General features: G+C 40.1%; 1 protein-coding gene across 11 annotated transcripts in view; it reads left to right on the top strand.

Moving 5' to 3' along the window:
• Positions 1–15,324, top strand: part of LOC143364149 (echinoderm microtubule-associated protein-like 2) — a 497,449-nt gene that overhangs the window by 141,453 nt on the left and 340,672 nt on the right. For all 11 annotated transcript variants that reach the window (XM_076804737.1, XM_076804768.1, XM_076804680.1 and 8 more), the window contains one exon: positions 196–426. In XM_076804737.1, coding sequence (XP_076660852.1) covers positions 196–426 — 231 coding nt within the window. The remainder of the gene's footprint in view (positions 1–195; positions 427–15,324) is intronic.

Genomic DNA, 15,324 nt, shown 5'->3' with positions numbered 1-15,324 from the left:
CTTTACTATCGCTAATTGGAAATGATTAACGGGGAAAATTTGAAATCTCATAGATACGTAAATGTTTCATAGGTGGCGCGTAAATTTATAGGAGATCCTTCGAAGTTCTAGACTATGAACAAATTCCACAAATTTTCTTGGATTACAAAATGTCTTTCGGCAATTCATACATTGATCGAGAATTGTATTTTACAGACGAGATGCTGGAGTGCGAGACAGGATCATTATTGGGTCGTGTGGCAGACCTGGAGAGACAATCCTTGGCACAAAGGGACGAGATAGTTTGTCTTCGTGCTACGCTAGCGGATGCGCTAAGGCGCATTGCTCTATTGGAAGGACGTGAAAAGAGAGAAGATGAAAGAAATGAAAGGAGAAACGAGAGGATGATGTCTTCTCCCTTACGGAATGGACATGTTCCTCTTAGAAGTGAGTATCGAGATAATTTTAATCAAAACCTGGTTGTTGTGTTTACATTTTAATATGCTGTATAGTGAAATTATTATATTTATTAGTGGTTGTCCTAAAATTTGGTTAATATTGGGTTCAATGGAATCTCTAAATACATGAAACTGTTGTCTATTTAATAATAGAAGCGTTATATGTGTAATAAAAATTACGTGGTGGGTTGCGCCGTCCAAGTAGCCGTATTTCATGTGTGCGGCGACAAGTGCAATACCAGTTGTTGATTGATTTCATAAAAATTTAAATATAAGATAATTCTATAAGAGAAAAATAAAGGTAAACGTTTACAAAAAGGGACACAGCTCCGATGACCTTGACCTTGAAATATGCTGTCAAGGTCAACATTCTGAACAACTTTTCTTTATAGATGTACCCATCGCTCGGTCTTAGTTTCCGAGATAATTGTAAAAAACATTCGTTAAATTTAGGTTACTGTAGAAAATAAATAGTGATTTTATTATTTATTATATACTTTATTATAATGTTCTTCCTTAATTCAATTATAAATGTTAATATAAATTGAATCAGAAACTTGAACTACTCTCACACGTGGACTCTGACATTCGACATATGCTTTCTCTACTACTCCTACTACATACTTCCGACACCACGTGTCGCTACCCCTTCTTATATGAGTACATTCTCAACACCCCTTCATACATTTGTACTTACATACACACCTTTGCTTTCATTTAATTAACAATGTTCAACATCTTTCTAAATTTTACAAATTTGAGTTTATCTACTGCTTTAGTTAATATATCCGCAATGTTCTTCACAGTTTCTATTCTTATATCAATTCTTATATCAATGGTTTTGTTCACGTAATGTTCATTAATAAAATGCTAATGAACTTCAATATGTTTTAAATTCTTCGTGTAGTTCCCATTTTTTACTATCAGAATCGCATCTAAATTATCTTTATGTATAGGACTCATTAACTTTATATCGAACGATTTTAATATTAATGTTATTAGTAGTAGAATAGTTTATTCGATCCCCTCAGGGTTACAAATTCCTATCCCCTTCCGCTCTTAACCTACTTAAACCTAACTTAACCTAAATTACCACACGCACCGCCGCACCCTACTTGCCAGAGAGAGAGAGAGAGAGAGAGAGAGAGAGAGAGAGAGAGAGAGAGAGATATCGTCATTTAACTTTACAATACATACAGTAAAATAAATTCAAATAATAATAATCCGCATTTTGGACGTTGCATGACATAAAATAAACTAAAGTATAGAAATAGTAAAAATACATTTCGTAACATAATAACAAAGAATAACAATAAAAATAATAATAAAAACAATAACAAATACAAAAATAAAAAGGAAACTCATTCTTTCTCCCCTCACCCCTCCTTTTACACACACACTCACACCTATGCCCCCCGTTCCCTAACCAACGGACCCCCTCTTCCGGTCGCTCCCCATTCATCCCAGTCCTTCATTTGCCCCATCCCTCCATTCTTCCACCCTCCTCATCCACTTCTCTCCCCCCCCCCCATCATCCAACACCTCCCACACCCTCTCCAGCCATCGTCTTTCCTCATCCATCCTCAAACATTCTTCCCACACATGCTCCCATGTCTCACTCGCTCAGCCACACATTCTACATTTTCTCTCCTCTTCATCCAACCAATATTTCCCCTCCCTCATGCCATTTCCTAATCTAAACCTCGCCACCCTCTGCCACCTACTCTCCCCCACCCTTTCTTCAGATAACCCGGCCAACCCTCCCCCTTTACCATTCCATACCATCTATTGTATCTCGAGTTCCTCATCCTTTCCCGCCTTTCCTCCCTCTGCCTTTCCTAGTCCCTTTTTATTAGTTCACCACTTATCTCCTCTCTCCTCTCCTCCATCATTTCCTCCACCTCCTGTACTGTCCAACCTTTCCAGAAATCCTCATCCTTGTTCATCAATCCCGCCACATTCCAAAAAACCACCTTTACCTCCGTCTCCCTCTTCTTCCTCTTCTTTCCACCCACTTTCCCTCCCTCCCACTCCTTTACCTACCCTGCCCGCTACCCTGCTCTTCTAACCAACTTTCCTCTATCTCGTCCCATTGCTTTAACTTTCCATTCACCCACTTTTCATGTACCCCACCTGTATATTCCTTCCTTTCCTCCTCTCCTTCTCCGCTTCCCGTTCAATTTTCCACCTTGCTCTCCTCTCTTCCTCCGTCATATCGTCGTCTAACGTTTCCTTTTTCCCTCTTAACTTGCTCCTCTCCCTCATCACCTTCCTTTTCTGTTCCCTGTCCACCAATTTCACTAGTACCAACCTCCTCCCGTCCTTTCCCACCCTATCTTTTTTATCTCCTTAATTCCCTCGTCCTTCAGACCCATCACCTCCCACACCCTCTTCACCTCAATTTCAATTCCCTCACCCTCCTTTTGTATCCCCCTCATTACTACGTTATTTCTCCTCTCCCCCCTCTCCTTACTATTCTGTTTGACCTCTATCCTCCTTATCCTCTTTCTATTCTCCTCTACTTACCCCTTCCCCATCCTATCTTCTACCCCTTCTCCCTCCATTCCATCTCTGCTTTCTCCACCTTTCCCTCTAGTCCTTCCGTTATTTTCTCTAACCTTTCCCTCCTTTCTACCTCTTCCCTCCTTTCCTCTTCCCACTTCTCTCTCTCCCTTCTTCTCCCCTCCCTCTCTCTCTCCAACTCCTCCTTCATCTCCCTCATCCCCTCTTTTATTTCCCTCATCTCCGTCATCCTCTCCTTCATTTCCCTCATCCCCTCCTTTATTTCCCTTATCTCCGTCCTCTCCTCCCTCATCCCCTCTTTTATTTCCTTCATCTCCGCCATCTCCTCCTTCATTTCCCTCATCCCCTCTTTTATTTCCCTCAGCCCCGTCATCTACTCCCTAATCATGTTCTCCCAACCCTTGCTTAAGGGGGCCGGCAGGAATTTGACCTTGACTGTCACGCCAATTCTCGAACGGTCCTCGAACGGTCAGTAGGGAAAACTCATTGTGGAATGGTTAAAATTTTTTTGTGGAACTACGTCGCGTCTACGAGATATCGGTAAAAAAGAATATATGCAATGCCGACTTGAGTAGTAGCAGAAGAGAGAAACGAAAATTGAGAGAGAAAGCTTGCGACTAGACATGGTTGCCACATATCATCCTTCGCCTCACTGTTGCCATGTCGTCAAACCCGTAAATGTACAAGCGTTTCGTGAAACTGATTCCTGTCTCATGAGCCCAATTCAGCCGACCAACACATGCTAACACATACATTGCCACGGGCGCGTAGATATACGCAGGACTTGTTATCACATTACCTCTGCAGTTTTTCGCTAATATCTCTGAAATGAAACTCGAATGGTGGTCAGTGTATGCAAAAGCTAAGGAAATCATTTGATTTACATTAAATTGAATCAGTTTATTCTTAACATTATAATAATTTTATACATATTACCAGGACTTCTTGAAAATGAGCCGGAATTTACTTCCTGTCAGAAAGAAAATTATATTCAAATCTCATTTAAATGAAATTTAAAGCAACTCTTTTTATGCCACGAAGCGCATAAATGTAATAATATATTTATATTATTATATATATATATATATATGTCGCATATTACGATATTATAAATTGTATATATATATAAATGTATATATCTTCTATGTCATGCCGTATTTGTTCTAGACTACAAAAATTGGTGTGGCGCGACGGTAGCGTGCCAAGCTTTCACCCCGACGACCAGGGTTCAAATCCTGCCTACTAACGCATTTTTTAAAAATTTTATTATGTTTTATCATTATGTATTTATATTTTCAATCGATTAACACGCATAAAATTGCATTCTGAATTATAAATAGCATGTATTTATTTACTAACAACAGGATTATTTACTATTATTATATATTATTATTTATATAATAATCATATATTAAATTTTATAAATTTCCTGTGATTTTCCGGATTTCGAACAAGTTACTATTACGTTTGTGTGATGTGACATAAGTTCATCTACCTTTTCTTGAACAAATGCGGTCTTTTCTCCCTTATATGATATTATCCTTTCGAACGTTGACTGATACTGACATCCTGTCTGATCCGTAATTAGAATTGCGAGGTGATATTTTTTACTACTTTCCGATAATTTTCGGCGGCCTGATATATTTTATTCCGCGCTTCTTCATTATGGACTTCAAGCTTCATGCATCAGTCATTTGTGTACCGAGGTCATTCCACGCGAAATCGGGCACTTTTTCGAGTACTGCTGTGGGATTTTCTTCAAATTTGAATATGTTGTAGTCTTTGGCGACCTATGAACGAATGTCAAAGGATTTCTCGATATCTTAAAAATTGTTGATTTTAAATAGACGTGTTAAAAAAAGGATCACCCTTTCTTCATTACATTATAAAGTCAGAAAAGTAAAACCATAAAAGTATCTACTAAAAATGTTTCCCCTTCGTAATGACCCCTTTAGAAGGATGGAGAATTGAACATTGGCTTCACAATGAGCTGGAAAAGGACGCGGAGTGTCCCTGTTTCAGGTAGGTGAGTGGTGCGCTCCGCAATACCTGCAGACTTCGTTTACGACTAGACATGTGCGGGCCGCCCGGTATTCGGGTTCGGGTCGGGTCGCAGAAAGTCGGGCGGGCTCGATTCGGGCTACCCGAGAGTTTCGGGCTGCCTGCTCGACTTCGTCGGGCGGGTTTGGAATGAATCGGACAAGTTCGAGCGAGCGAGTTATCGCGATACCTGAGATTCAACTCTGCGTTCTTATGAAATACATAATGGCAATAATGATACTTCTTGCATAGCTTAATTAACGTAATTTTTAATATACTTGGTTTTTTTCATAATTACCGTAGGTATAATTGGCAAACATATGCATAATCTTTATTTGTATTAAATTTTGAAATAATGCACGTTACACGTGAAAAATTTAAGAGACAATATTTCTGGCATTCTGACGAATTTGTTCCTCCGAATGAACTTGCATATGTATCGATAATGTCGTTAAAATATCCTTACGAAATTACATACAACTAGAACGTATGAAAATAAGGTAAATTATGACAATTTTTTACATTTTGTGCTGTTTTCTCTTAAATTTTTCACGTGTAACGTGCATTATTTCGAAATCATATATCATTTGTTACGTTTTAATTACGGAGTTTCGGGGTTTATTTCGCAGGGAGAAGGAGGTGAGCTTATAGGGAAAAAAAAAGGAAAGAAAACTGTTAGTTGATAAATAAAATATGTATATTAAGAAGAAGAAACTGTTTTACATATACAAATGTGTGTGTAGTGTGTGCGTGAATGTTCGTGTTTATAAAAGAAGTGTTAATGTGTATGTGTGCTTAAATAATTGGTGATATTAATGTAGTTAGCCAGGAGGTGCTGGCGAAGACCGCACCTTCTGGTGGATTTTGGGAGGTGCTGGCAAGGACCGCACCTTCGAAGGGTCTGGAGGAATCTGAGCGCGAGTGGCTCTTTGCCACTCGTATTTATACGGCCGTTTCCTCCATATTTGTATCTATTTTTGGATTTTTCTAGGAAATCTTCTTACTTGGTTTTGTTTTCGATTGTGTTTTTGTTTGTATGGTGGCGAGCTCCTTCGCAGGTGGCCACCTCGCGACGAGTACGTTCTGTGGTGGGGGCAGCTCCCGCTAAACGCGTTAAGCGTGAGCCGGGAGCGTCGCGTTCCCTTGCATGGGAACGTGACACCTCCCCCCTATGGAAAAAATGAGATTTGAAAAATCTCATTTTTTTTTTTTTTTGTGTGTGTTATAATTTCGCTTGAATTTTAGAGATGCGGCATCTGTCCATGTGGATTATCTTCATTTTTCCTTTGATTCGCACCTTTATATTATTTTTGGGTAAAATCTTTAATACTAGATGTGGTCCGGAGTATTGATGTGCTAGTTTGGTCTTATCGTGAAGAAGTATAAAAACGCTGTCTCCTGCTTTTAATTGTTGCGGATGTATTTTTTTGTCATAATAATATTTTGATTTTTCTTTTGCTGCAATCAAGTTGTTTCTTGCTTGAATTTGTAATTTCTTTAAATTCTTGATATGTTGGACGAGGTAATCTTCATATGTTTCCTCAGGGTCTTCATTTATTAAGTCTTGTATAAATGGTAGTCTTGCCGTATTTCCAAACACCAAATGGTGAGGTGAGAATTTTGTTCCCTCGTGAACACTGGTATTATATGAAAATACAGCAGCCTCTGTGCAATCATCCCATTGATTTTTGTTTGTAATATATTGCTTCAGGTATTCTTTTAGGACATGGTGGGCCCTTTCCAACGATCCATTGCTCTGTGGGTGGTATGCTGAGGTTTGAATATGTGTGATTTTAAATCTTTTTAATAAATTTTTAATTGTTGTGCTTGTTAAGTTTGGACCTTGATCTGTTAATAAGCACTTTGGGCTTCCAAATCTGTAGATGAAATGTTTTAAAAATGCGCTGCTGATGGTGTTTGAAAGTCCAGTTGATAATGGAATAGCCAAAGAGTACTTTGTTAGTAAATCCTGGATTGTAAGGAGATATTTGTTTCCTTTCCGGGTAACGGGTAGTGGTCCGACCATGTCTATTGATACCTTATCGAATGCTCTTCCAGGTGTGTCCGTTAGAGTCATTGGTTGTCTATTCTTTACTCTTACTAGCTTCCGTAATTGGCAGTTTAGGCAATTCTGTATGTATGTAGAGATATCCTTTTTCATATTTTCCCAGAAAAAGTATTCCCTAATTCTTGCGTGTGTTTTGGTTACGCCCTTGTGGCCAGATGGTGCCGAGGCATGGAACCTTTCCAATATCTGATTTCTCTTCGAAATTGGTGGTATTTTTACAAGATTTTGACAGACCGTGACCTGTATTGGAAGGTGCAAGATCTTGTCTTCTAATTGTTCTAATATCGGTTGCCAATTTACTTGGTCCGTCCTTGCTGGTTTACTGATTGAGAACGAACTAATTGTTTCTTCGTAAATTATTTCTTGTAATTTTTCGAAACATTTTACTAACATTCGTTTGCTTATTTGGTTTTGAGGTCCCTTCGTGATTGGGAGTCCTATATATTTCTTCCTGTTGTACATGCGGATGCTAGGTTCTCCGAGGGTCAAATTATTATGCAGGGGAAATTTTGCGAAGTCCTGCAATTGGCGAGCTCCTTCATCGAAAGGTTCTCCTGAAGAGGTGATTAAATACACTAAATTGTCCTTTCTCATATGAAGACAGTCTCGTGTTTCTATTATGTTTGAAGAGATGTTTCCATGTTCTTCGTCTCCCGAGGATAATATCTCTTCTTCTTCAGAGTCCTCAGAGGAGTCTTCGGCAGGGTGATTTTGTTCTTCGGGGTCTTCTGGAGGGCTGTGTGGAGTTTCTGTGATTTGCCAAAGCCTTAAGGATGGCTGGGGGGTTCGTGGGGGTTCTTCGGAATCTTGAGGTTCCTCTTCAGGGGTTTGGGGAATCTCCATTGGCTGCCACTGCCCTAAGGATGGCGATGGAGGGTTTTGGGGGGTTTGTGAGGGTTCTTCGGGATCTTGAGGTTCCTCTTCAGGGGTTTGGGGAATCTCCATTGGCTGCCACTGCCCTAAGGATGGCGATGGAGGGTTTTGGGGGATTTGTGGGGGTTCTTCGGAATCTTGAGGTTCCTCTTCAGGGGTTTGGGGAATCTCCATTGGCTGCCACTGCCCTAAGGATGGTGATGGAGGGTTTTGGGGGGTTTGTGGGGGTTCTTCGGAATCTTGAGGTTCTTCTTCGTCCTGGGGGCTGGTCTTCAAGTTTTGTGAGGGAGGATTTCGGGAGAGCGCATCGGCGTTGTAATTGACTTTGCCCGGTTTATATTTGATTTCGTATTCGAATTCCGCAAGCTTTAATCGCCAGCGGACGAGACGGGATGTAGGGTCCCTAACCTTGTGGAGCCAGACCAAGGGTTGATGATCCGTGATCAAAGTGAATTTTTTCCCATATAGATAAGGGCGGAAATGTTGAGTGCAATACACTATTGCGAGAAGTTCCTTTTCAATAGTTGAGTAATTGATCTCGGCAGGGTTTAATGATCGAGAGGCAAACGCGATAGGAAGGTCCTGCCCAATTTGCCCTTGGCTTAAGACTCCCCCGATAGCATGGTTAGATGCATCGGTAGTAACTAAAAATGTTTGATTAAAATCTGGATATTGCAATACCGGCTCGCTACAAAGAGCTTCTTTCAGGTCTCGAAAAGATTGTTCCTGCTCATTTTGCCAATTGAATTTTATTTGTTTTTTTAATAATAGGGTCAGTGGTTTAGCTAGACCGGAAAAATTGGGAATGAATCGGCGATAATAGCCGCTGAGGCCTAGAAATTGTTTTATGTTTCGCGGGGTTCGAGGAGTTGGGAAATTTTGGATGGCGGATATTTTGCTCGGATCGGGTTTAATTCCTTTTTCAGAAATTATATGTCCTAAATAATGCACTTCTTTGCATAAGAATTTGCATTTTTCAGGTTGAAGGTGAAGGTTGGCGTATCGTATGCGTTCGGCTAGTTTGTTAAATTTAATTGAATGTTCTTGTAATGAGCTTGAATAAAGGACTATATCATCCATATATACGAACATCTCGGTTCCTTGTAACCCAGTTAAAACTGTATCCATTAGTTTTTGAAAAGTTGCCGGTGCATTTTTTAGACCAAACGGCATACGAAGGAATTGAAAATGGCCATGCGGGGATGAAAAGGCGGTCTTTTGAGCATCGTTCTTGTCCATTGGTATCTGGTGAAAGCCAGAAGCCAAGTCCAGCACGCTAAAATATTTAGCTCCTCCCAATTGATCCAATATTTCGGTGATATTGGGGAGCGGATATGCGTTTCCAACCGTCTTTTCATTTAAATGGCGAAAGTCGATGACCATTCGCCATCTTTTGTTTCCAGCAGAATCTGGTTTTTTGGGGACTATCCACAGAGGTGAATTGTATGGAGAGTATGATGGTTCTATTATTTTCTTATCTAATAATTCTGTTATTTGTTTATTTATTTCTTCTCTGTGGATAGGGGGAAATCTATATTGTTTATGGTTTACCGGAATATTATCAGTGGTGTGGATTTGATGTGTGGTTAGCTGAGTTGCCGTTAATTGGTCACCTTCGCAGTAAAAAATATCATTATGTTTTGAAATTATTTTTTGGACGTGCTCTTTCTCTTCAACGTTCAGGTGGTTTGTGTCAATTTGGGAGAAGATTCCTGCTGATCTCGAGGTGTTGACTTGCAATATTTTTTGGGGGGTTTCTTTGTTAATTATATAATTGTGTTTGGGGGGATTTTCTATTTCGTCGATTTCCTCGAGATTCAGCCATGGTATTTTCACATTGAACTCCTGATCCCTTGTGTTGAATATTTTAATAAATGCTTGCCCATTATTGTTTTTTACTACACATTCTCCTGCGAAGATGCCTGGACCGACTTTCAAGCGGGGAATGAAACCTACTTTCACGTGTGGATTTTTAATAAAAACGGGGATCGTGGTGATGCTACGTGGGGGAATTAAATGTTTTGGAGGATCGGCAAAGGGAATTCGTATTGAGCCGAGCGAGAGGCAGTGATCTTGGTACGAGATAGTGGCATTAGCCTTTTTTAAAAACTCTGATCCTAGGATTGCAGAGTATGGTATAGGGAAGTCGTTAGGGACGACGTGAAATTCGTGGGTTTTGTTAAATATTTGGATCCCTAAGGATCCGAGGGTTTTCACTACTTGCGACGTGATACCACTTAGTCTCAAGATCACAGCTTTATTTAAGGGAAGATTAGATACTTGGCTCTTTTTTATTAAATTCGGTTCTGCTCCCGTGTCTATCAAAAATTTAGTGGGTCCTATGGGATGTGAGAGGTCTAGTTCGACGACAGAATCGAAGGTTCCTCTGATATGGTAAGTTCGGAGGAGATTGGGAAGGTAGGACGCCCGATTGTTCCCCCTCGCCGGTCGTCCGTCGGCGGGGGTTTGTTTTCGTTTCCCGAAGTTGAGGGACGATTTTGAGGGTTTTTGAAACACTCTGTATGAGTGTGACCAAGCCGGTTGCAGTAGTTGCAACTTTTCGGCGAGTTAGGGAACCGCATTTTATCATTATTATTATTATTATTATTATTAAGATTATTATTATTATAATGAGGTGCCGGTCTTCGCGGCGTGAAAGCAGGTGCCGTTGAATTTAGGGTCGACGGCCTAAATCTAGCTTGTTCTTGTTCTAAATCATTAAAAATATTTATTGAGTGATTATATGCCTCATTAAGGTTATTATAACCTCTGAATTTTAGTAATATTTGAATATTGGACGGGAGGCCCTTAACAAAATATTCTAGAACGAACTCATCTATTTTGGGATCTGTTGGGCGACCTTCCTGTCGTTCTGAAGCTACAATTGTATTTTTTAAATTTTTGACACGCTGGATATAGTCTATGATATGTTCATTAAGACCCTTGAAAATATCTGATAATTGACCACGGTAAAAATATGATGATTTTTGAGGAAGTAGTTTGGTATGAAGAGAATCTAAAAGATTATCGATTGAAGAAAATTCCTCATCTTCTATGATGCAGTAGGCTCTGCCAAAAATTTTTAATCTAATTGATTTGACTAGGTCTGGCTCTTGACAAGGTGAGAGAGCATCCCGAGCTCGTCGACAGGCTTGAAAAAACCTATTGATTGGGATATTACTTCCCGAAAATGTCGGTATGTCTTGAATGACATCTTGAATTTTTAGTGAGGAAGAGTGATTTTGTGTTAACGATGCTTGAGGGGAGCTGACTTGCCTACTTTTCTCGGTGAGTTGAGTTTGTAAATTTAAAACAGTTTGTGTTAGCATTTTAATTTTATCATCTTCTTCTAATCGAACTTTCTCTCTTTCCGTCTCTAAGAAATCTTCGAAATTTTTCTGTGTTTCTTTAAATTGTTCTTGTTGTTCAGCTAGTAGCTGTTCCTTTTTCTGGAGTTGCTCCAACAATACTTCTACTTCTCCTTCAGTAAGTTTTTGTTGCCGTGTAAGAGGCATTTTAATATAAATTTCTAACTTTTTCCCAAAGCTTTTCCTTCTCCGCGTATCATGTGCGAAACCCCACCGCTGTCACCAAATTTTTATCTGTTACGTTTTAATTACGGAGTTTCGGGGTTTATTTCGCAGGGAGAAGGAGGTGAGCTTATAGGGAAAAAAAAAGGAAAGAAAACTGTTAGTTGATAAATAAAATATGTATATTAAGAAGAAGAAACTGTTTTACATATACAAATGTGTGTGTAGTGTGTGCGTGAATGTTCGTGTTTATAAAAGAAGTGTTAATGTGTATGTGTGCTTAAATAATTGGTGATATTAATGTAGTTAGCCAGGAGGTGCTGGCGAAGACCGCACCTTCTGGTGGATTTTGGGAGGTGCTGGCAAGGACCGCACCTTCGAAGGGTCTGGAGGAATCTGAGCGCGAGTGGCTCTTTGCCACTCGTATTTATACGGCCGTTTCCTCCATATTTGTATCTATTTTTGGATTTTTCTAGGAAATCTTCTTACTTGGTTTTGTTTTCGATTGTGTTTTTGTTTGTATGGTGGCGAGCTCCTTCGCAGGTGGCCACCTCGCGACGAGTACGTTCTGTGGTGGGGGCAGCTCCCGCTAAACGCGTTAAGCGTGAGCCGGGAGCGTCGCGTTCCCTTGCATGGGAACGTGACACATTGTTACCATTATGTATTTCATAAGAACGCAGAGTTGAATCTCAGGTATCGCGATAACTCGCTCGCCCGAACTTGTCCGATTCATTCCGAACCCGCCCGACGAAGTCGAGCAGGCTTCCCGAAACTCTCGGGTAGCCCGAAACGCTCGGGCCGCCCGATGTGTCATGAAGTATCGCGCGCCCGACTTTCTGCGACCCGACCCGACAATCGGGCGGCCCGCACATCCCTATTTACGACTAAATGACCCTTTTTTTACCTCGAGACCTATGGGTCATCCCTGTTGTAGTAATGTTTCGGCTTTTATTCAAATTTTAATATATGTAGTGTTTAGTGACCGAATCTCAAAGTATTTTTCGATCTCTTATAAATTGTTGATTTTACAGACATTTCAAAAAACGTGTCGCCCGTTTTCCATTAAATTCTAAGACCAGAACTCCCAAATCGACGATATGACCTTCCAATGACGAATAAAATTTTTTTTATCTTTTATTCGTTATTTGAAATTTTTATTTAAACATATATATTGCAGACAGTACCTTGCAGACTGCAAAGCCGACAACATGAAATTCTGGTTTTGAAGTATATTTTATGAAACCCTAATTGTCAAGTAAATAATCACCACGTTCTCGTGGTTTTCATTGAGAAATGACACCTTTCTTGTAGAACATATTCAATTCACATACATACCAAGATCTATACATAATCAATCAGAATTCTCCATTCTTCTGAAGGGTTCATTTTGAAGGGGAAATTTCAGGGAATGTGACCACATTTTTTCCAACATGTGAATCACTGGCTCATCATCGAAAAAAAAACGCAAAAAAAGAATTTGTTTACACTTTCCTACACTATAAAGTTACTTGTCATGGTCGAAAACATTATTTTACAACAGCCGTATCCTTTCCAAATTAAACAAAAAGAAGTGTAGCTGAAGTGGAGAAACAGTTCCGGTGATAATAATTCGCAAGCGAAGCCCGTTCATCGACAATGTAACGGATATTTCGAAGCAACCTGGCGTTACGAGACGCGTAGCGACACGTACAAGGGTCAGAAACCTTTTCAAACTATCGCTTCAATATAGTAATGAGCAGTTTATAAATGGTCAATTGTGATTCCCAAAGGTTCAATACATGTCTGTACAGAGCCCAAATTTCGAATTTCCACCTCATCGGGGAGTAATTTACAATATTCGGCAGCATACATATCGTACATACGTAAAACTGTACTATCGATCTGCATTATCGACCGTATTCTATCGCAACGTACAGTGTTTGCCGCGGAGAGACCGTGGCGCTAGTAACCGGAACCGCAAAATTGTGCCTTTTTTTCTAGTCATTTTACGTCTTAAATAAGTAATTAATCAATTAAAAATGCATACGACCGTGTTTGTACATGTCTTCGCTATGTCTGTATAGAGCCCCTTTTTCGATACGAACACTAAATCTCGCGAAATTAAGAGAATCTCTCAGCGGCAGCCATCTTGTGACGTCATACTTGCTTCAGAATTCGAATTTTCTGCCGAATATTGTTAATTACTCCGCGATGAGGTAGAAATTCGAAATTTGGGCTCTATACAGACATAAATTGGACTTTTAGCAAACACAAGTGACCACTTTTAAACTGCTCATTGCAATATTGAAGCGATAGTTTGAAAAGGTTTTGACCCATGCATAAGCATATGGATTTCAAACCCTGCCGGCCCCCTTAACCCTTCCGCGTCTTTCCTATCCTCCTTCGGCGACATCTTCGTCTTCGCACTCTTTTTAAATATTCCCCTTTCCCCTTCTCTCTCGTCGTCCCCCTCATCTCCTTGATCACTCCCCCTTTTCTTCCATAAGTTATCAAACCTGCTCCCACTACTTCCTCCCACTCTCCCTAGCTTTTCCGTGTCCGTCGGCCTTCCCCCTCTCCCCTCTCCACCATGCTACTCATTTCTTCCTCTTACTCTCACTACACTACACTCCTTCAAATTTCCCGCTTTCCTCCTGACTCTATCGCCACCATGCAGCGCCACCTACCACTCCCTCTCTCTACTACCGCGTGCGCCCCACGAGGATCCCGCCAACCTAACCTCCAATCCCTCACTCACTTCCACCTTCCTCACACTTCCAGCCCACCTTTTTCCCTTTCCCCTTTTTTGCCCACCTACCCCTGTTCCTCTCGCTCTCTTCTCTCACCCTCTCACACCTGTCACTCTTCACTTTCTCTCACCAAAAACCTCTCCGCTCACTAACACACACGTCAATCTCTCTCGCAACCGGAAACGGAAGTCCCATTATCGTTATTATTTTACACTAATTTTAAATTCTTTGTTAAATATAAGTATTTTAAAACTCTAATAGCGTAGTTATAGTGGCTATTCCCGTAACAACTTTGAAACCTGCTTTAATAATTGACTCAGAAAGAAATATCGGGCCTTGTTCCAGGGCTAGTGTACAACGGTGCACCTAAGAGATTTTCTATATTTCACATTCTTAATTTCTTGTTCTGGTTGTAACTTTAATTTACAATTAGTCTCCATCGGAGTCTCGTAAAGTTGTAACGTTGCAAATTTTGCGACGTCACTGGCCTGCCCGTTACGAGATAGCGGAGGGACCGGACCGCCGAATATCGCATTAAACGACTACTCGAGAGGTTAGGAAGCGCTCCCCGAGGAACTTCCGTATCGATTCTAGATCGATAATTGACACATTTCGCACGCGCCGAGCACGGCTGAGTTACAGGGACGTGCACGGAGCACAGTGGGCAATTTGGACGAAATCGGATTCAAAATCAAAGAACTTTCGATAGAAATGAGGTAGAGCGATGAAATTTTTTTTTTTTTAATTAAAGCTGAAACTTTGTAGAATATGGGAAAAATAGGGAGATTATGGTACGAACGCTTTTTAACGTTGAGAAAATTCGTTAAACTTGCATAATTTCAAGAAAATTGTGGTTTTTCCAATACCACGCGCAGAAAAAATTTTGTTTAACATGCTATACATCATTTCCCATAGATTTTTTCGAGCTGATTTCAAATCTGGTCTCAAAATTTGTCTACGACCACAGGATTTTACAAACAATAGATTATTGTGAGAAAAACTAATGAAATCATTTTTTCGTTGAAATGATTTGATAACACACTAGTTTGAAGGTATATAGTATTCTCATATGTAAAACACAATAAAAATAATAATAATGAAGTATTTGAACGTTTTGAGTTACT

Source organism: Halictus rubicundus, chromosome 1, assembly GCF_050948215.1.
Source record: "Halictus rubicundus isolate RS-2024b chromosome 1, iyHalRubi1_principal, whole genome shotgun sequence".
Lineage (NCBI taxonomy): Eukaryota > Metazoa > Arthropoda > Insecta > Hymenoptera > Halictidae > Halictus > Halictus rubicundus.
This window is presented reverse-complemented; position numbering and strand designations above follow the sequence as displayed.